The sequence below is a fragment of the Diorhabda carinulata genome, chromosome 1 (assembly GCF_026250575.1).
Source record: "Diorhabda carinulata isolate Delta chromosome 1, icDioCari1.1, whole genome shotgun sequence".
Taxonomy (NCBI): Eukaryota; Metazoa; Arthropoda; class Insecta; order Coleoptera; family Chrysomelidae; genus Diorhabda; species Diorhabda carinulata.
Window position 1 is genome coordinate 19,898,155 of NC_079460.1, and position 23,491 is coordinate 19,921,645.

The 23,491-nt window shown below is 33.3% G+C and overlaps 1 protein-coding gene across 3 annotated transcripts in view; it reads left to right on the top strand.

Annotated features, from left to right (window-relative positions):
• Positions 1-23,491, top strand: part of LOC130897887 (uncharacterized) — a 35,771-nt gene that overhangs the window by 8,365 nt on the left and 3,915 nt on the right. For all 3 annotated transcript variants that reach the window (XM_057810807.1, XM_057816536.1, XM_057815740.1), the window contains 2 exons: positions 21,834-21,981; positions 22,875-23,237. In XM_057810807.1, coding sequence (XP_057666790.1) covers positions 21,834-21,981; positions 22,875-23,237 — 511 coding nt within the window. The remainder of the gene's footprint in view (positions 1-21,833; positions 21,982-22,874; positions 23,238-23,491) is intronic.

Here is a 23,491-nt window from a genome sequence, read left to right on the forward strand (position 1 = left end):
AAAGTCGCAACTCTGTTTATTACTAAATTCATAACTGTCTTTATTCTCATTACACTGTGCAATTTCATTGTATATGAATAAAATAAATCTCACCAAGTCACTCCACTGCTTATCGCAGACTGTCTAGCAAGAATATTTCAAAGAAATGGTGTATATATGCCCTCCGACAGCTTCGGCCAATAGAAATGTATTTATGTTTACGATTCGATGTTTTCATTGGTAAACTGTGGAGATGATGAGTCCACGTGGACTGACGGTTTGTTAGATTTTTACCGAATTTTATACGGGGAGTAAACATTATTTTTCATTCCTTAATTTGGTATGAATTCCGTGCGTATCTATGAAATATTGATTGTTCCTCGCATAACTGTCTTCTGCAATCGATATTGGAAGAGGTATACATGTTTTCAGTTTTCCTTTTATGTTGATAGGTTCGTTCTTTCAATTCTCATTGTATGGACATTTATAACGTTCTTCAACGCTCATTATGTCCTAGAGAAAACGTTCTTCTAGTCCTTGTGAATACGCTCCCTTGTTTTTTTTTCTTTATCTAAATGAGTATGCAGAGTAAGTATTTTAATGATATTCTGCAGATTATGGCCTTGACGTATTTTTAGCATATCCTTTAAAACTATTCCAACTCGCTTTTTGAGCACGATTCAGCAACGCTGGAAATTTTTTATCGGCGAAAATCTGTCTAATTTGTGGACGAACAAAGATTACAGCTTTTATTTTTTTCCGTTTTAAAAATTTCACGTTTTGTTTTAAGACCCAGATTTCTGTTCTTACAGACTATGAACGTTGAATAAAGTGCTTGGCATTTGCTCTACTATACTAGAAGCATAGAAAACGCGCATACTTTTTATATCTACTAGGATATATTGAAATATTCTTAGCCTACTATAGAACCAAACAAAATTTCGGTGTCAAAAAATTTTATTACTCAACATTTTCTCCTCTTAATTGGATACATTTATTATAGCAAACCTGCAACGTCTCTAGACCTTTCAAAAAAAATGTTTCTTCTTGCTCTGCAAACTAGACCTCCACACCTTTTGTTACTTCCTCGCAGGAAGAAAATTTGCGACCTTTTTAACTTTTTTTCAGTTAAGGAAAGAGATGATAGTCGGATGGAGCCAAATCTAGTGAATAAGGGGGGTGCTCTAGTTCAAACCCTAAATCACGAATTTTTTGAATGGCAACATGAGATTTGTGTGCAGGGTCGTTGTCCTGTAAAAACAAAACACCTTTGGATAGCTTTCCGCGTATTTTCTCTTCAATTTTTTCCCGTAGAGTGGTCAGTAATGTCGAATAGTAATCTCCAGTTATTGTTCTACCCTTATCCAAAAAATCGATCATGATTACTCCGAGGTAATCCCAAAAAACTGAAGCAAGAACTTTTCCAGCAGATTTTTGGACACGAAACTTCTTGGGTCTTGGAGAACCAGAGTATCGGAATTTCATCGATTGTTGCTTTGCTTCTGGATCGTAGAAATGTACCCAAGTCTCATCCATAGTAACAATTCGGTTTAAGAAGTCGTTTTCAAATCGAGCACAGATCGAACGCGATGCTTCTACCCTTGCACGCTTTTGGTCAACATTCAAATATTTGGGGATCCATTTTGCAGCAATTTTTCTCATATCCAAAATGACGTGAACTATACGATGAACCTCTTCGGTCGGTTAACATGTTCAATGGAAAATTTAACTCTTTTGAAGCTTAAAGTCCAATTTTTCACGGTCGCATACGAAGGACATTGATCACCAAAGGTATTAAGCATATCTTAGTAAATCTGCTTACCTCTTAATCCTTTTAAATACAGGCACTTGATGATGGCTCGATACTCCAATTTTTCGATTTTCACAATTTCGGTGGACATCTTTTTCTTTTAATTATTGCGTAACTGTAATTTACTTTTTTGACGTTAAACTTTACACTGACACTTCTAATAAGTTATTGTTCGTTGCTATGGTAACGTAATATTTTGTTTATTTATGTAACTGGTATAGGCTAACTAGATATTAATACATCCTTGTATGGTCCCATTAAAAATCATTTTTAAAATCTCTCATCAGCTGCTAGTTATACTCGCGATACTCCACAAATTTAAGCAAGATTTTAATAGTACCATGGTTTTCTTTAAAATGTACTTAGTGAGTGAAAGGAAGAGGTAGAATTTATTTCCGTTGTGTAATAAAACAGCTTTTAAGCTTTTTGATGAGATATCAAAGAATAAACGCCATTCGCTAGAACTCATTTTCTTCGAACATACCTTTTATGTCATTGCAAAAACAAAGCTCATCTTCTTTTGAAAATCCTTGAGAATGTTTTATACCTAGTCCGCTAACAACAAACAAATTCCAACAACCTTAAAGCTTTGCTTTTATTTTTAGTAAATTTAAATAAATCTCTTATAAGATGTTGTGTTGATTGGTCTGATAGATCAGGCACTGGTTGCTTGCATTCCAAAGATATTTTGCAATAATTACAAGCTACAAGTAGAGCCAATGGCTTGTTTTGATGCTGAACAAGTCAGTTAAAATATGCTTCAGAGGCTTCACTTAGAAGGTGACATGTCTTTCGTTGTTATTTTACATCTAAATCTTTACTATATTAATATCAGAATCATATTTACATTTTAGTGACGATATTTAGTTTTTCTAAACTTATACAAAAAAAACCTAATCGTTGTTTAGCACTTGAATGCCAACTAACGACATTATGTGAACGTTAAAACTCCCAATCTGATCGCGAGGTATTTTTGAATGTATTATAATTAAATGGAATGGATGATTTGAGCGTTGAGGATTGGCATTTTGGTCTTAAAGAGGGTTCCAAGTTCCCCGCTCCAGAATTTTTTCAAGATCGGTACTGATTGTGGTGATCTGTTTGAACAACACCAGTGTGCTATCGTCGGCAAAGCTATAGATCGAGTAGATCGTTGATGTACAGGAGATAGAGAATAGGTAACGCATGGGGAACACCTCTTGATTCTCTCTTGATCTCAAACCTTTCTGAGTTATATCCATCGATAGCGATCTGGATGGATCGATCTTTGAGAAAGCTACTAAGCCCATCGATAAGTGAAGACGATCTTATTTAGATGATTGGCATGCTAAACTCTGCCAAAAGCGCGATTGCTCAGGATTTTCTATATTTCTCCATAGCTTCAGTCCATACGTTAATGACATAGGCCAGGAGATTCCCGGTTGAACTATGTTTATGATAGCAGTTAATCATGTTTGCAGGCTCAAGATTACTGGTAAGCGACTTTCTCCATGGCCTTGGCAATGACTGGGACTAAAGCAATCGAACGGAACCATCTTTTTTTCTTTGTTTTTCTGGTATGGGTTGAACCCGAGCAAATTTCTACTACCTAGAGACAATTCTTTGACAAAAGAATACAAACGGCTGCCATCTATGATAATATAATAGAAAAAGAACAACCAGATGTTATATCACCATAGTTTCTGGTTGGACGGAGATGGCAGAAGATAGCGATTTAGTGGCTAGGCTACGGACGTCCCTCATCAGCACTCCTGGTGGAATCCGGTACCTGAAAAACTTGAAATTATTAAAAAAATTTAAAATATACTTAAGAACTCGATTATAAAGAATCACAAAGTAATCGATCATAATACAGAGTGAGTTTTATGTATGGATCGCATCAATTAACTCGGAAACGGCTTGTACGATTTTTATAAACTTTTGTGCGCAAGGGTCTGAAAAGAGAGAGAGATTCGTTGGTTAAAGTTTGGTAGGATAAGGAGGATTTTGTAAGGAATGTGGTTTGATTGAGTAGGCCCTGATATAGGAATAGCTCCTCTGCAGGGCTGGGGTTGTGGTGGTTTCGTTGGGATTGCAAGTTAAAATAGCCCTTCACGACTTGTTTTTTTTATTTTTGGATTTTTTAAAATTTTTTTGTTTTTCTTGTTTATTTTAATTTAATTTGGGGTGGGCGGGTACAGCTGCGGCTGTATTATTCCCTATCTTCGGCCATTTGGCTGGAGAACCGGTTCACCAGGTTGCAGGGGCGCAAGGATGTTGTGATACGGCCGGTATTATGGTGGTATCTACATTGTTGTCAGATCTTTCCTTTTTCCATAGATCTCGATTATTGAATATTTAAGAATAGAACATGGTACATAATTAATTCAACTTTTTAAATTGAAGATTGAAATTATATTCTAATTTAATTTATAGAACTATTTTATTATTTTATGAATACCTGAATGAATATCTTTCTAATGCATTTTGACCTAAATCAAATAATCTATCGAGCATGAAGTGACGCTAGGGATCGACGAAGATTTTATTTTTTTTATCCGCGGAGCTCTAATGCCTTGCGCCCCTAGCTCGTACTTTGTATAATTCATATGCAGCAAGTTGCTCAAATAATCGGTATCAACCATGAAGTGATTCGAAATAGAAATATAATTAAAAATTCTGATAGAACACGAATTATTTGACAAATTTTTGTTTGAATAGCATCTACTCATATAAATTTATAAAGTTTGTGTGATGTATTAGGACCCTATTAATGGAGTTACTATAATAAGTTATGAGCATTTTTTTGATTTTTCATTATCGGATTCAAATTTTGATGTTCATTGTACTATGTAGGTGAGTTCCTAAGGGATAACAGCAGTTGACTACGCGTGGACCAAAATTCGTCGACCAAAATACTAAAATTGTGATTCTAAAATACCATTAAAGGCATTTTGAACAAGAATAAATTTGAATTTGTTTGAAAAACTTTGAAAAATACAGTAAATAAACAAGTGGATAACAAAATTTTCATTTTATTGGGTCCCGTAATTTCATCTTCAACTACAGTTGCGTTGCTAACTGCCAATAACTACATATTATGACATACAAGGAAGTTACTAGATCGTTTAAAGTGTTAACGTTAGAATATGTGTAAAATTCAAAATGACAGTGCATTTATTTCCCTAAGGTATTTAGAAATTTACAACGTTGGAAAATGTGCTCAGATTATAGATATTGTTATTTTATAATTAAGGAAACTTACCTTTAAATATTGTCTTCAATACAGTGTAGCTCGTTTTGGTACGACTTCGCATCTAACAAATAACTGTATTAGTTTAATGGCCGATTCATGAACTTGACTTTCCGTTTGTAAAATTAAAAAATTGAAATCCATAAGACCATTCATAGTTGCCGTTAGATGTCGCTGATGCTGATCATCGGTCTGTATTTTATCTTTTCACGTCGTTTGAGTTGTCATTTTTGTCCCAATATAAGAAACTCTTCCATGATATCGTCCATAAATAGTGGATTACAAACAAAAACACAAAAATATGACGGAAACAAAAAATAGTACATACGCCAAAAAGAATTACAAAATATTTAGGCAGCAACGTCAAGTTTATGAATAGGGTGTAGAATTTGCTACAAACTGCAAACGTCACCAGCAAATGCAAACGGAAAGTCAAGTAATAACCTAAGGACATTGATTAGATTGCGATGAGTCTTCTCGTCCCGTGATCTTTCAGAACTTTCATCATCTTTTTTTCTATTGATTGAATCAGTTGAGTTGGAAATCTATAAACATCGAAAGCATTTATCAACTTTCGTAATGATAGAAAGTAACAATTGGATGGAAATCGGACAGCAGAAGAATTGGCGGTGATTTAAAAGGATTGGGTTGTAAACATGAAAAGAAAATATGGAACATAGTTTAAAGAAACTACGGCGAAAACTATGTGGAACCTCACAAGTAATCTGTTACAAAAAAAATATTGTAAAGAAATGAAAGATATTATTGACCCATTCAAAAGTGTTGTATTTCAACAAGCGCAAGTTGTCTGCATTTCTATATGACGAAAATTGCAATCAGATCCCTGTAAAAAGAAACAAAGAATAACGAAAATGATAAATTTATTATATTCTATTTGGAAAGAGCGTGGAGTAATGAATGCTCGTCATAAAGGCAAAACCCCAAAATTTTTTATACGGTACTTTACGTAACTGGACAGAGATATATTTTCCCCATAATTGACCGTACTAAAATGTAAGCGGTTACCTGGATGATCCGAATGGCCATACTTTATTTCTCTCTCTATTTTAATACTTTCACACCAACCTCTGAATCTCCCCAAAAGTAAGAAGATCCTTACCATCATAGTCGTTGCAATGAGTTTTTCGTAATTCATAAAATATTATTATTGGTTTTTAATATATGCAGTTTTCAAATTGACCTGTCTGTTATAGGTATATACTATAAAGGGCGTGAAATATTTACCTGTCAACATCATTCCTTTCTTAAAATACCCCAAAGGAATTGTTTTGGCCGATAAGTAAACATTGATGGAAATTTGAACTTGATGCAATAAATTTCTTAGAAAATAAGTGTTGGATTCATTTGCTAAGGTTTGATAAAATAATAAATTGTTCTTAAATGTGACTACGGCTATGGTGGCCAGGAGAAGGATTGATTTATTACTCTACACTCTTTTCGAATGGAAAATACCCCTGAAGAACTGCAACGGAAATTCTATCACATAGAAGCGATAGAATTAGCTTGGAGATGTGGGGAACCTACTGCTTGCCTGAGTCACTTTTTTTGTATCGAATCAAACAACGATGGCTCTGTAACAAATAGAGTTGAATATAATCCTGTATCCCAAGTGTACTGAAAGCAAATTTTCAATAGAAAACAACAACAGCAACGTTTGTCCTATCAGATTATTTAAAAAACTTGATGTCAAAAAGCGGCCCAATTATTAAAATCAACAGATTATTCTTCTCTAATTGCTCTTTTGTTATTTACACCTTTAAATAAATTGATTTTGCCTTTATTTGTTTTATAATTAACAAAACATTTTCTATCCGAGTAACCCTTGAACATTGCTAAATGCTCAAAAATTTTACAACAGATTTCGGAAGCTTGTTGCTTGGAAACAGATCAACAGAGACGCTCAACGAGTAAAGCGAAACAAATTGTATTAGAATAACAGACAACAATTACAGAGATGTAGAAAAATCACATGAACGCGAGATCAATATTGAAATGCTGTTTATAGATTTCCAACTCAATTGATTCAATCAATAGGAAAAAAGATGATGAAGGCTCTGAAAGATCATGGCTGGAAGAAGTTGCACTATTTGTAATCTATCGCTAGACCACGTACTAGGAAATATAAATAAAGAAAACTTAATAAACGGCGGTGGTCAAGTAGTAGCATACGCAGACGATGTAGTGTACAAAAAAGAAAAACATAGTGGAAAGTATGTTGAAGAAAGAAAATTTTGAGGTATGGTAAGCAATTCATAAAGGCAAGAATAAAAATAGGAGATTATGCATTTGAAAAAGTTACAAAACTTCAATTATCTGGAATAATGATTAACAGTAATGGAGAAGGAAGATGAGAAATATAATTAGCAACTAATAGAGCTAATCATGCAAGTAAGAATATGTTTAAAATCATAATACTAACTAAGAAGTCCAAAATTAATATCAACAATACATTGACAAACCGATATTATGTACGGCACAGAAACAATGACATAAAGAAAAAAAGAAGGGTTGAGAATAGCTGGAAGAAAGATAATAAGACCAATCTTAGGACCAATCAAGATAATTAAACACGGATACAGATAACGTTTGAATTATGAAATAAAGGATGAAATTTAGGGCGAAGTTATTGTTAAAATAATGGAAACCAAAAAGTAATATAGCTAGGACATCTGTAGAGAGCAAGCAAAGACACAATAACTTTGTCAATGGGATTCTGGAGGTAGAAAAAGGGGGAATGTCTAGATTAAAGAGGTTAAAAGAAGTAGAAGAGGACTTGAGTAGAATGAGAATCAAGTGATGTAAAGTCAAAACTTATATATTTTGATAGAACATTTAGATGCATTAATATATCAAAAGGTCTAAGAAATAAGAAATTAAAGAAATTTATATATTTATATAGGGGGTGTTTTCTTATTGGGAATGTGGCAATGAAACACCAAAGTAGACTATCTTTAATATACGAAGATGTATTGATATCTAGTTAGCCTAGACCAGTTCCATGCATAAACAAAATATTGCGTTACCATAACAACGAACAATAACTTATTAGAAGTGTCAGTGTAAAGTTTGACGTCAAAAAAGTAAACCAGAGTTACACAATAAATTTAAAGAAAAAAGATGTCCACCGAAATTGTGAAAATCGAAAAATTGGAGTATCGAGCCATCATCAAGTGCCTGTATTTAAAAGGGTAAAGAGGTAAGCAGATTTACGAAGAAATGCTTAATACTCTTGGTGATCAATTTCCTTCGTATGCGACCGTGAAAAATTGGACTTTAAGCTTCAAAAGAGTTAAATTTTCCATTGAACATGTTAACCGATCGGGAAAGCCAGTTTTTGTGTCAGTCCCCAAAAATATCGATGCAGTTCATGACATGATTGTATCAGACCGTCGAATTGGGCTAAAACGGATCTGGTCTGAAGCACTGAATATTTCATAGAAACGCGTTCATCATATAGTTCACGTCAATGTGGACATGAGAAAAATTGCTGCAAAATGGATCCCCAAATATTTGAATGTTGACCAAAAGCGTGCAAGGGTAGAAGCATCGCGTTCGATCTGTGCTCGATTTGAAAACGATGTAGACTTCTTAAACCGAATTGTTACTATGGATGAGAGTTGGGTATATTTGTACGATCCAGAAACAAAGCAACAATCGATGAAATGCCGATACTCTGGTTCTCCAAGACCCAAGAAGTTTCGTGTCCAAAAATCTGCTGGAAAAGTTCTTGCTTCAGTTTTTTGGGATTTCCACGGAGTAGTCATGATCGATTTTTTGGATAAGGGTAGAACAATAACTGGATATAACTATTCGACATTACTGACCACTCTACGGGAAAAAATTAAAGAAAAAAGATGCGGAAAGCTATCCAAAGGTATTTTGTTTTTCCAGGACAACGCCCCTGCACACATATCTCATGTTGCCATGTGAAAAATTCGTGATTTAGGGTTTGAATTACTAGAACACCCCCCTTATTCACCAGATTTGGCTCCGTCCGTCCAACTCTCATCTCTTTCCTCAACTGAAAAAAAGTTGATAAGGTCGTAGATTTTCTTCCAACAAGGAGGTAATAAAAGCTGTGGAGGTCTGGTTTGCAGAGCATGAAGAAACATTTTTTTTGAAAGGTCTAGAGACGTTGCAGGTTCACTATAATAAAGGTATCTAATTAAGAGGAGAATATGTTGAGTAATAAAATATTTTGACACCGAAATTTTGTTTGGTTCTATAGTAGGCTAAGAATTTTTCAAGATATCCTAGTATATTCCGAGCTTTTGTATTTTGTATTATGTATAAATTTATAAATAAAATTTACATACAATAATTAATTATTTAGATTGGCGGTGGTTTTAAATTTTGTTAATTCTTGTAAAAATCTTTGTTTCAAAATATATTTATGCTTCTAAATGTTCTTGATTTCAGCTCTCTTCTGATTTAAAATTATTTTCTGTTATAATTTTTAAAAGACACATCAAAATATTTTGATAAAGACTAAAAGAAGTCTAACGGAGAGACGTAATCAAGCACATTTAGAAGCATAAACTTATCAGAGGAAATATACATATCACAAAAATTATCGCATCACTGGTATTTTAGGATATTTTTAATTCTTAATTTTAGTTTTTTGAGACAATCTGTATATGTATCAACTTAAAACATAATTCTGGTTTCTTATCATCGGCAAAAAAATATCACAATTTCTTCCAAATTTTTTTGAAAGCAAAAATGCTCGAGTAAATAATTTCTGTCTTGGAGAATGCATTGAGGTCGAGAACTTTTTAAGCAGATTGTGTTATTGTATAGTGAACATTTAAATTTATTTTGTTAATAATGGATGTACCTCAACGTTTAACAAGACATGTGACGAATGAAGAAGCCGCTAGAATCATCGCGCTCATACAAGATGGCCAAAGTCAAAGATACGTCGCCGGGGTAATTTGAGTTCAACAAAGCACCATATCCAGAGTTTTTATTCGCTTCCAAGAAACAGGGCAGCTAACCAGAAGACCCGGACAAGGCCATGGAAGGGTAACGATAGTAGATGATCGTTATTTGAGGTTAACGGCGTTAAGAATTAGGCATACCACCGCTCGAAGGCTGCAAACAGATATGTTGGCCTCTTGTAATGTCCGAATAAGTCTACAAGCAGTTCCAAATAGGTTGAGAGAAGCAGGTATACGAGCCATAGTGCCAGCTAGAGGTCCACATATTACCAAATTGGAATATTCAAGATTGGCCCAATATTTTATTCACGGATGAATCAAGATTATGTCTGTACACATTAGATAAGCGTGTACCAGTATATAGGCGACGAGGTGAACGGCACGGCAGGATCAGGTTAATTTTTGTCAAACTGAAAGCTTTGGTGTTAGTTCTATCATGGTTTGGGGAGGAATTTCTTTCAAGGATCGCACAGAGTTAGTACCAGTGAATGATGGAAGACTTAATGCTGACAGGTACATAACCAATATCCTAGAACCCCATGTAATGCCCTATATACCTCATATCGGTGACAACTCTGTGCTAATGCACGATAATGCTCATCCGCACGCTGCTAGAGATCGAGATACCCACCCTGAATTGGCCTGCACGTAGCCCGGACCTTAACCCAATAGAGCATGTCTGGAACCATCTAGGATGGCAAATTTAGCAACAGCCGGCACCAATAAGAACACTAGATGGTCTCCAAAATGTTCGTTTTAAATTCTGGAACAACATGCCGCAAGGATACGTCCAGAACCTGTTTAGAAGCCTTCCAAGACGAATGGAAGCTGTAATTAGAGCGAGGGGCGGCAACACACGCTATTAGAAATTCATTGGTTGCTTTTAGTTTAAGCACCGTTCATTTTTTTGTATAGATGTTTTGTACAATTTTCTTGATGTTTTGATAAATCAAACTTTTTGTCCTCTGTAGATTAAACTGATATAAAATAAATGTTGCAAAAGACGTATCTATTCGTAATAATACATTTAAAATATTTAAAAAATAATGAGTAATGCGATAATTTTTGTGGGGTGTATATATGAACATAGCTGATGCTGAACGTCTGGCATTCTTATTTACTAATCCAGAATGGGTTACTAAAAAATACGAACCCCTTTACTTTCGCGACATAGTTAATGCTAATAAGATCATGGCCACAGTATTTCGTGAATCCAATAATTACTGAATATTTAGAAAGACAAAAAACAATAACTGGCTAATATTATGCTGATTTACGAACACTTTTTGACCCGAAATGTAAAAAATACTGCATTTATTAAAAAAAAAAATAATTTTGTTCATAACAAGTAACAAAAATTAGCCGAATCGCAATAATACTTATTTCCTCAACTGCCATATTCACCTTAAATGGCTCCCTCCGATTACTTTATGTTGCCAAACTTTAAAAAATGGCTGGCGGAATGCGATTTTAAACAAATGGAGAGGAAATGGCAGAGACAAATGCGTATTTTAGCAGAGATGCTTTGAAAAAATTGGAAACTCATTGGAGAGTTAAAAGGAGGCAAGGAGGCTATGTTGAAAAATAAGATATTTTTTCACAGTTTAGTAGCTTTTTCATTAAGTCGCCCGTCCGTCAAACCGCCCCAGTATCATTCCGGTTACATTGACTGACCGTTTTTAAAGGCGGAATGTTATATAAAATTGTTCGGTTACATCGACAAGCATTGACGTAGATAATAACACGTGCACCTCCCTTATTTGGACGTCTAATTGCAGGTGATGAGTATGTTTACAAATACAAAATATCACAATATCCGCAATGAAGAAAAATAAATAAAGCATAGAACCTTTGCTTAATGCGAATGCTTTAGGATCTAGGCCCAGAAGGGTGTCATCTCAACAACAAATTGTTAACTTTACCAAAAGTTTATGCTGCTACGAAATCGGGGTATGCCCATAATTTGGTATTCTTCAATATCATTTTTTTTTAAATTTTTGTAGAAAACTTTCTCAATTTTGACTATTCGGGGATTAAAGACTTAATATAGTTTCCGGAAACACTGTAAACTTGAACAGAGAGCTGCGATCGAATGATAAATCTAATTTACGTCCAAAATTTGTAAATTCGAATATTGTTTGAAACGTATCTGACTTTATCCTGAAGATGTCAGCACCTATCAATCTAAGCTGGAAAATATATTTAGAGGAGTTAGACACTGTGTAAAATTTTGAGCAGCGGAATTCAACTTGACTGACGACGCGCATTCAGAAAGACCGTCAGATTAACATCACAGAGATAGAAGAGGTTATCGACATATCAGAAGAAGGCACTTGCCATATACCGTATGCGCAAGCTATCCTCGCGTTGGGTACCGTATTTCTTCATTTTGAACCATGAGGAGGATAATAAGGCCTTAGTATTGCAGTTTACTCAATTCATAACTGTAAACGAAACCAGGATCCACCAATACACTCCTGGAACAACCACCAGGGGTCCACAGGAGACTCGACGGGGTTCTACGTTGGGGTCCACAATAGTAAGCGGAAGCCATGAAATTCATTTGGTTTCAGTAGTTAAGAACTAAAACGTTGACTTGACTTCTCCTTTTAATATAGGCAGTTAAGAAGCTCAACGACTGTTACTTGTAAAAACTTGCATATTCCATATTCAGCACAACGCGTCCAGACTTGCTGGTTGCTGCGCTAACCGCCCTCCCGTCCGCAACTTTTGTTCAGACGTGCAAATTAATACGACTTGTGGTGTATGTGCTTGTAATCTTGCATAAACTTGTTTGATTCTTCACAAATATAAATAAGAATGTCAAGGATAAACGTCACTTATTTGTTTTCGGAATTTCATAATGAAATGTACGATCAAAGAAGATCCGACATGTATCTATCAAGCGTTTGAGGCAACTCTCAACATTTGTAATTAACAGACCAACGTACATTTACAGCAAACTGGCACACCACAAAATGTTTACCTGCAGCTTTTGAGTCAGTCAATATTTGATGCAAGTTAATGTTGCATCATGATAATGCATCGTCACAAACTGCAAGCAGTTGAATTTTTACGTGAGAATAATGTAACTCACTAAACATCCGCCCTATTCGCATGATTTGTCCATGTGTGATTTCTAGTTATTCTCTAACTCAAAAAAAATTATATGGTCGATGTTTCACGACGTAGGATGAGATAGTTAAAGGAATTTATTAATTTTTTGAAAGCATTCCAAATGATGGGCTTTAAGCTTCTAAGTTTGTCGATTACAAATTGTTATAAGATTAATGATGAAACTATTATTTGAACCTAGAGTTGACATAACTGCACTTAATATTAATTTGGAGTTTAGACGTCCGTAATTTATTGTGTTCTCATTGAATGACTCATTTTGTCAGTTCAGTTTAAATGTGTTTCACAAAAAATAAAAATTATCGAACACAGTTACAATTTTAACGAAAATATGCGGTATATCATTGGTAAAAATTCTTTAAAATTGATTGAGATGTTGTGGACGATATGATACGATCTTGCCGGCCATCAACGTCTTCAAATAAACAAATAATCGAAGTTTAGGTATAGATCTGTTTTTTGCATCTCTTTTTATTTGCTAACCTCTAATTACCATTTCGAGACATTTCTTTCAGTTGATAGAATTCACGAAAGAGAATTCGCGATTAGTACTGAAGTTGTTTTTCCTAGAATGTTTTGAAAAAAATTTCTGATGAACCAACAAGTGTATTGATAATATACAATGAATAACTATGTATAATACTTCGAGGATGGTCCTAGAAGTACTTAACCCGAGATGGCGGTATTTGCTAGAAAAATATGAAAAGTACACTATCTATACAGCATATATTTCAATTTTGAAGACGCCATGTTGCTTAGCATTTCTTTGGCAGCCATCAATAGTAAACGTTCATATTGAATTGTAAACATGTAAAAAATTGGTCATCGTTATATGATACAATACTTTTATTTGGAAAGCCTTCGCCCAACCAATATAAAAGCTGAACTAGATTCTACTCTAAGTGAGACTGATCTAAATTATTGGGTAGCAGAGTTTAATCGATGCCGAACGACTTGCAAAGACCAGCATCACAGTAGTTGACCAAATGAAGTAACAACTACTACAGAAATGTTGAAGAAAACCCACAAAACCGTACTGGATGATCGTCGACTGAAAGTGCGCGAGCTAGCAGACGTAGTAGACAATTCAAAAATTGCGGTGCATCGCATATTAACTGAAAATTTAAACATGAGAAAGCTGTGAAGATGTTTCCGTCGAGTGTTAGGCATAACTATTGATGAAACATAGGACCATCACTTCACATTCAAAACAAATGAACAATCAGAACATTGGATTGAAAAGGGAGAACCGGCTCCAAAGAAGGGAAAGACCATTCCATCTGCAGGCAAGGTCGTGGCGTCGTTTTTTTCGGATGGAGTATTATGCGAACTTATTGCAACGTTAGAGCGAAGAAATTAAGCAAAAACGACCGCAATTGGTTAAGAAGAAAGAGTACAACTACATCCTCAATAAAGGTCCTTTCCTCATTGCATCTCTCGATGTAGTATCTAAAAATAGTAACTATTCATTATTTTCCACTTGGTGACATTTATAGATGGATATTTTGAATTCAATTCCGAAATGGCTTTTTCGTGTTGAATATGGCGAAAATATCATCCACATATCTGTACCATAATCTGGGAAAATACTGACTAGTTTGCTTTTCAAAATGACTAAAGCACAGTTCAACCATAAACTGTAATAAGCAGTTGACCATTGCTGTTCCTTCGTCTTGTTTGTAGAATTCATTTGCTCCATACATATTTTTGTTAACTGTGAATATTCTTCGATTACATCAGATCCCAAACTATTAAATCTCAGAAGTCCTCTAAGTACTCCAAGGTCTGCAGAATCGGTATGCTGTGTATTATTGAACTTACATCAAAGGATATTAAAATTTCACCACCTTCAATTTCTGTGGTTTTCACTTTGTGAAAATAGTTGTAGTATAAACAGTGTGTTCAGTATGAATATCACCGACGGTTCCAGAAATTCCAACTTAAACTCTCCAGTGTGGGCTATTACCGATTAGACGTGCATCTGGTTTCATCGAAATATTGAATATGATGTTATGTAGCACGCTAACGCTCTTAACCTATTCACTGCTAGTAAGACTTTATCGATCATTTCTGAAATCCATTAGAATGGGTTTACGGGACTATTTTAATCAGTTGTTGAAAATCTCGCGCCCGACTTTAGGGATGGTCCGCAAGCACAGAATATTCGTCTGGACCTACTAAAATGGGGCAAAGCAGGGAAAAAACTTCACTAGCCCGACTATAGAAGGGCGTCGCAGTGAAAAGGTTAAAGGTCACGATCATTAAAAAATTCTACATTGAAATGTTGAAAAGATTTTGACTATTTCATGTCGGACTTTGTGCAGCAAGATTTAACACAACACTAAGTTTTGGAGCTTGGCTCTTCCCCAGATTATGCTACACAAAAAACATCGAATCGATGATAAAGAGGCGGTTTGATCAGGAGTCGAATGAACTAATCTCTAGGACCGCTTCAGGAAGTGGAACCATCGTTGGGTACGCATTATTTGATCAATTTAAAGAAAAGCAGATACAAAAATATCAAGAAACTTCAAGTTTTCTCCAAGTTATATCTAAAAGAAGAATCAGTGAAGGAGAATATTTAGAATGTTAGTATTTAGTTATAATACAGTTGTTTATTCATTGTAGAATCTTTAATTAATTTGAAATCAAGTAATGTTTTATGCGAGTTCGATTTCGTTCGAAAAGATTCTAGAAAACAACAAAAAAGGATTCACCAATAATCTTCAACTCATAAAAATCTACAGATGAAATTTGTTGTCATTTATTTGGAATAAAATGTATTGATGTGATTTTAATTTAGTTTGAATAACAATTAGAAAATAAAAAAAATTAATCATTAATATTTTCTCTATTTAAAAATAAATCTACTGAAACAAAATTTGGTTCGAAGTATCAATTCAAAATGAAATATTCTGATTATAAATTTTGTTGTCGAGTTATTTTATTACATCTCAATTAAAATGTTAGCGATAGTCAGTATAACTACATAGTCGCCAAATTTTTATTGAATTATTTAATCGTGTAATTCTTGTTTTATAATCGGGAAGTTTGAGTAAATATGAAATTATATAATAAATTTAATTGAGTGTTATCTCTCGATAATTTTGCGTATTTTTATCTTATACAAAACCGGACATTCAAGAAATTAATTACTGTCATTTGAATATTATACATGATAGTGAAGTTAAAGTTGGCTCCTTATTGAGAGGTATGTCAATATTTATTCATTAAAATTTGATAATATACTCGAAATATTGATGAAGAATACATAATACTTTTATGTTGGCTGGTATTTTCAATTTCGATTAATTTCCAAAACCTAACAGGCCTAGTATAATTGTTTGAGTATGAGAAAGAGTACGAGTATGAAAAATCTGTAAAAATGAGCTAATTTTCAGTAAAATGCTAACCTCAAATAACCATTTCGAGAAATTCATTTTCAGTTGATAGAATTCATGAAAGAAAATTCGCGATTAGTACTAAAGTTAGTTTTCCTGGAATGTTTTTGAAAAAATGTCAAGTAGAGTACAAAACATACCTTGAAACTTCTGGAAATTCCGTAGACAAAGCAGTAATGGTGAATTTGCGGTTGTCTTCAACCATTCTATCAACTCGTTGAACCAGGTCATCAGAAATGACAAATTTGCATCCTTAGCCCCCTTCATCATGCACATCATTACGGCCATCTTTAAACTTTCGACACCATATACACATGAAGTTTTCTCCATACACACGACTCATTCTCCGATGAATTTCTGCAGCACTATGGCATTCAACCTGTAGAAAACGAATCACATTTCGCAATTCACACTTGGCGGAAGCATCAATAACGACGGACATGTTTACGTGGCTGTAGCACAACGCCGATTGACGCCTGAATGTCAATAAAGGCGGAGTATATAGTGCGAGAGCTTCGCAGTCTCCTACAGCGTATGGCCGCTTTTTTCTGCCCGCGTAGCGTCGGCACGGAGCGATCGGAGTTTGAAAAAAAAAGGCACTCGTATTGGGTTTAAACGAGGCCGTACGACCTGCGAAGACCAGCATTGCAGAGGTCGACTAAATGAGGTGACTATTCATTGGAGAAATGTTGACAAAAATCCACGATTTACTGGATGATCGTCAACTGAAAGTGCGGGAGCCAGCAGATATCGTAGGCATTTCAAAAAGTGCGATACATCGCATATTAACTTCTATGTTGGCTAGTATTTCCAATTTCGATTAATTTCCAAAACCTTTTTTGATAAAGATCCATCTAGTGCGGCTCATGAGTTCAATATATTTCCGTTTTATTTCCACATACTTCTCAGAATGTATGACTAAAGTTACTTCTATGTCACTTTAAAAAATAATACATCTCTATATATCTCTAATGGGACCAGATCAGCATAATATGATGGGTGCTCAATTTCTGTGCAGCCACATTCATGTACAGTAGCTTTGGGAAGCGAAGCAGTATGGACTGGAGCAACTGCACATCTCGCCAAGCCTTGCTCGATATTTTTTCATACAACTGTTATAGTAAATCAGGATAATGTACCGCATTTATAGAAGTATGCTATTTCTCATAGTCAATCAAAAGGATGCCCTCTTAGTCCCAAAATATTATAGCCATTACTTTTTTGTGGTGCTTTTCGTGACCTATGGCTCTCCTTTCTGATACCACTCCATGGAATCTATTTTGGATGTCAGATTATAGTAGAGGCCATAGTTTCATCACCTGTTTTTTCGGATTATACTTTCTTGGTACTTGCGGCAAATTTTAGGAGAAAAATAAAAATTTTGGGTGAGGAAATTTTGTTAGAGGAAAGATCCATCTTAATTAATTACGAGCAATCATCTCCTGAATTTGGTCGTATGAATTTAGGAACACCCTGTATATTAGTTTTTATATCTTGACTAATTAATAACTTAAAGACAGATACATCTTATGATCCTCATATGAATAACTAGGTCCACCTACAGTCGATCGTATTTTCATCTACAACATTTTCTGTTTCGTATGATAAACTTCTTAACGTGATCTGTGTACTTTTCTTTATTTTCAAAGGTCAAGGAATCATTGCATAATCATATTCCTCTGTTGTCATATTTGATTTTATATTTGTGTTTATCTAAATATTTTTACCAATTTCATTAATTTAGATATATCGCTAGTAGTTTAGGGATAAAATTAAAACCTATTTGTTATTATGAATGTTAGTCAGTATATTTTAAAATTTTCTAATTACTAATCTAAATTCAATTAAAAAAAAACAAAAGAAGTCAGAATACAATGCAATGTGTAAAGTTCTTTGATATTTTCTGATATATCTAAAAGAAATTTGAAATTAGAGTCTTATATACATAGAAATATGAAATAAACACAAACCAATTAAAAACCTTAGAAAAGGTTAAAGTTAATCTCGGGAAGTTTAAAGTGGAAACGTTTAAAACATAACTTTCCTTATCAAATACATGGACAAAATGTCAAACATTAATACAAATTAACTAAATTTTAAAATACGGTTTGGACAAAATTCACAGAACAATATAAACACTTACCTTGAATCTCCCTCAAATCTTATTCCACTCTTTACGTACCCCACTTATTAGAATCGAAGACGATAGGTATCAAAACAAAAGCTGGAAGATATACGTCAAATCCAAAAGAATACATATCTTTTCTCACAGAACTAGATGGAATTTAATATTCTTTGAATTTAGCCGATTCTGTAAATATTTTCTTAACCACTTGTTTTCATGCGATTTTTCTCGAGTGTTGACTTGCATTATCCATTACTATGTTTGCTCCTTTCTTCTTCGCCACGCAAAAGCTTGAAAATACGAAGCAATAGCTGGTTGCCAAATGCCTTCCTCCGTCGTTTCTTATTTATCACCTCACGTAGTTTTCGGGCATCCCAAAATACGGTTAGCATGGCTATTTACACTCACGATACCATCCTATTAGTATGTCACTGCAGATTTCTCTAATGTATCCTATATCTTTGTAAATTTGCGTTGAGGTCAATTATTTTGAACGCAATTGATTAATCACGACACGATGCTCGACACGATCCATGCTCAGTGGCGAAACAGTGCGAACAGCTCTCATAATTAGATGAAATGTCTGGGTAAGTAGGACGAGAAGAAATGTAATTAATACGATTCAATAGCGAGACCTTATTCAGAAATCTTAGCAAATTTAATAGCAAAAATATTGAGAAATTCAGAAATAATTTTTGACGTATGACATTCCAAGTATAATACTAAATTATTAGATTATCAACGACATAAGAACTACTGTATAGAAGAAAAAAAAGTTTTAATAATGTTCAAATTTTACGAATTGTAAATCAAGCAACTTACTTTTTTTGTAGGCCGTTTTAATGATTATTTTCGTTTGAATCTAACCTAACCTGTTTCAGGGTAAACCTATTGTACTTAAATAGTATGTAAAATTCCAAATAAATAAACAAACAAACTTTCTGAATACCTCTGGTATTTGTTTACTGATGAGTAATGGGTTGAAATTAATAAATGCAGAGTATAAACTAGAATTTGGCTAAAAATAAAAACAGGATCAGAAAATTGAAATCAGATGGGAGTAATAATGAATGAATAAGGGGTCAAAATGGATAAATGAGATGTGAAAATAAATGAAGATGAGTAAAATAAATAAATGCGGCATAAAAATGAGAATTCTGCTAAAATAAATGAACAAGAAATAGATGAAAGAGAATCAAAACGAATCAATAAAGAGTGAAGATTAATAATAAATATGGGGTAAAATAAATGAATAAAAGATATAAATTAAAAATTGAATAGAAATTTAGAAAAATGATCGGAAAAGTATAATGAGACGGGAGTAAAAATGAATGATGAAGGGGAAAAAATATATAAATGAGTTAAGAAAATGGATGAATAAGGATAAAATAATGAATTGTGACATAAAAATGAAGAAATGTGACGTAGAAATGAATTAAATCAACAATAAGTTGAGATGAATCAATAGACTGTTGTAATAAAGGAAAGAAAATCAATAAAAGGTGAACATTGATAAATAAGGGGTTAAAATGAATGAATAAAGATATCTTAATTAGAAAATTGGCTGATTATAAAAAAATTACAGGAAAATTGAAATGAGAAGGGAGAAAAAATGAATGGGCGAGGGGTAAAAATATAAAAATGAGTTGAGAAAATTAATTAATAAGGATAAAATCAATAAATGTGGCATAAAAATGAAAAATCGGATAAAATGAATAAACACAATTTCAAAATGAGAAGTAGAATTAATCAATGAGATGTTGAAATAAAGAAAAGAGAATCAAAAATGAATCAATAAAGGGTTAAAATGAATGAATAGAGAATATAAATTAGAAATTGGCTAAAAATAGAAAAGATCTGAAAATTCTAATGAGAAGTAAGTAAAAATTATTGAATAGGGGGTCAAAATATATAAATGAGAAGTCGGCTAAAATAAATGAACAAGATTTTAAAGAGAGGAAAAAGAATCAAAACGAATCAATAGAGTGAAGTTGAATAAATATGGGGTTAAAAATGAGTGAATAAAATATATAAATTAGAAATTGAACAAAGATTTTAAAAAATGATCGGAAAACTATAATGAGAAGGGAGTAAATACGAGTGAATAAGGGGTAAAAATATATAAATGAGTTGAGAAAATGAATGAATAAGGGTTAAATATAGAAATGTGGCATAAAAATGAAAAATCGGCTAGAATAAATGAACAAGATGTTGAAATAGAGAAATAAGAATTAGAATGAATCAATAGGATGTTAAAATAAAGGATACAATCAAAAATGAATCAATAAGGGGTGAATATTGCTAAATAAGGGGTTAGAATGAATGAATAAAGGATATGATAAGGAAATTGGCTAAAAATGAGAAATGATATATTATTCAGTAAAATTTCATACCCAAAACGTGGTTTATGGCTGGCTATAATTACCACTTCTACAATTATTCGTCGTGGTCATATAAAAGACCTCTAGCTACTTATATGATGTTGCAGGAATTGTATATTCATAAAAACATTATTATTATTTTTGTGATCACATTCAATAAGTTATTACCAGTATCCGTATATAAAATTAAATATACTTCTATTAAGTTCAAGTATTAAAATCTAAGATATTAATTACCTAATCTCACTAAACATTTATTACGAATGCATCTAATCAGATGGAATAAAGTTCTGTAAATATTTGTATCTTGATACTATTAAATCCTTCGTACTACGTAATGAAGACTTAGATAGATCCGAAGGATTATTCTTTTCATTTTCTTCAATCCGCATGTCAATATAATAACTCGTCAAAATTTGAGAATTGAAAGAGTTTTTATCATTGATAAGATCGTGTATCATGTTAGTTATCACGTTGATAAGACTGATAACACAACATCATTCACCGGAATCGCTTCATGAAGTAAAATATGATATCTACAAAATTAGACCCCTAATAAATGGGTCATAATTCATATCATAAATTATAATGTAGTCTCTTAAAATGTGATGTGATTTTTTCATTATGTAACATTTTTTAAATAACTTGATGAAAAGTTACTATTTTAATTTTATTTATGATTTTTTGATTAAATTCTTGTTAATATTTCATTACTTTTATTTAAATATCGTGTGTTGTTTTTAAGTTTTGTTAGTTGTGTTTATATTTACAGCTTTAGTGAATTTATAAAAAAATATGAATTTTAATAGGCCTGAATTTACCCAAGATATGAACGGGGGAGTACCACGGCCTATAAAAGAACGAAAAAAACATGATCGTTTTAATGGAATGCCAGAGGAAGAAGTATCCAAAAGGACATTACCAGATCATCTAACTGAAAATTTAGATATAATTATAGTAAGTATTATTTATTTACTGTCGTCATTTCGTAAACTGTTTAAATTTGAAAAGTAACTCAATTATTTTACTAACTTTTGTGTATATAACTCATTCAAATTTACAATAAATTCTCCTCCTAGTTCACAAAGGCTTAATATTTAACACGTTCGAGTATAAACAACCAAACTATCTTTAGACAAGTAGCCCCCCTTTATTCTATTGTTAAAAAGAAATTTGGGAATAGTTTCAGTAATTGCCGCGACTTTTTTTCTCATTTGAAGAAATATTTATATCATTTCCAAATTTATTATTTTGTAACACCAGTAAATAGTATAATGAACCTATAGCTCGAATATACGAAGATGGTCCTAGAAGTACCTAGCCCAACAAAGAAAAACCGAAAAATTTTGGAAAAAAATATATATTTTTCAGTGTAATCTCATTTTAGCTTAATACACTTTTCCCAGCGATGCACAATAAGTTCGATACACATTTTATTATAAGAATCGTCAAGTTCATCAAAATAACCATTAATTGCCGACATCACCTCTTCATTGTTGGAAAATCTTTGTCCACCGAGCCATTTTTTCAAGTTTGTATACAGAAAAAAATCCGAGGGTGGTAAATTTAGCGAGTGCATGAGGTAGCAATTCAAACTTTAATTCATTAATTTTGGCTATTGCAATAACGGATGTGTCAGCTAGTGCATTATCACTTTCTCCTTAGCCGAAATTATCCCACGTGCATCTCAAAAAACTGACGACATGACCTGCAGATGGAACGGTCTTTGGTCTCCCTTTTTAGTTATCCCGTTATATTGGTCATCATTTTTAATTCCAATGTTTTGAATTCAAAGAAACTCTTATTTTTCACTGAAAATTCATTTTTATAATATAAATTTTCATTTTTAGATTGGGATAAATCCTGGACTTTTTGCGGCCTATAAAGGTCACCACTATGCTGGACCAGGCAACCATTTTTGGAAATGTTTGTACCTCTCTGGTTTAACACCTCAACAAATGTCTGCAGATGAAGACTATAAGTTACTTCAAGTAGGCATAGGTTTCACAAATATGGTACAACGTGCCACAAAGGGTAGTGCTGATCTAACTCGTAAAGAAATTAAAGAGGGTAGTCAAATTTTGTTAGAAAAATTAAAAAAGTTTAGACCTAAGATAGCTGTATTTAATGGAAAACTTATTTATGAAGTGTTTTCGGGGAAAAAGGATTTCAAGTTTGGAAGGCAGCCGGATCTAGTTGAAGGTACCACTACGGTAAGTAACATTACGTCAATGCAATTTTGGATTGTGAAATAAAGGGATGGCAAAATAGTACTCAAAAAATAACTTCCTTGTCAATTATTTAACTATATTACTGCATTTCCTTGATTAATTTTATAGCAGTATATTATTCCTAGTACATTATTTACTATTAAATATCCGTTTTTCTCATTTATTATGTTTAAATCTAGTATTGGTATATTATAAACCGTTAATTTACACGTACATATATGTCTCTCTATCTTAAT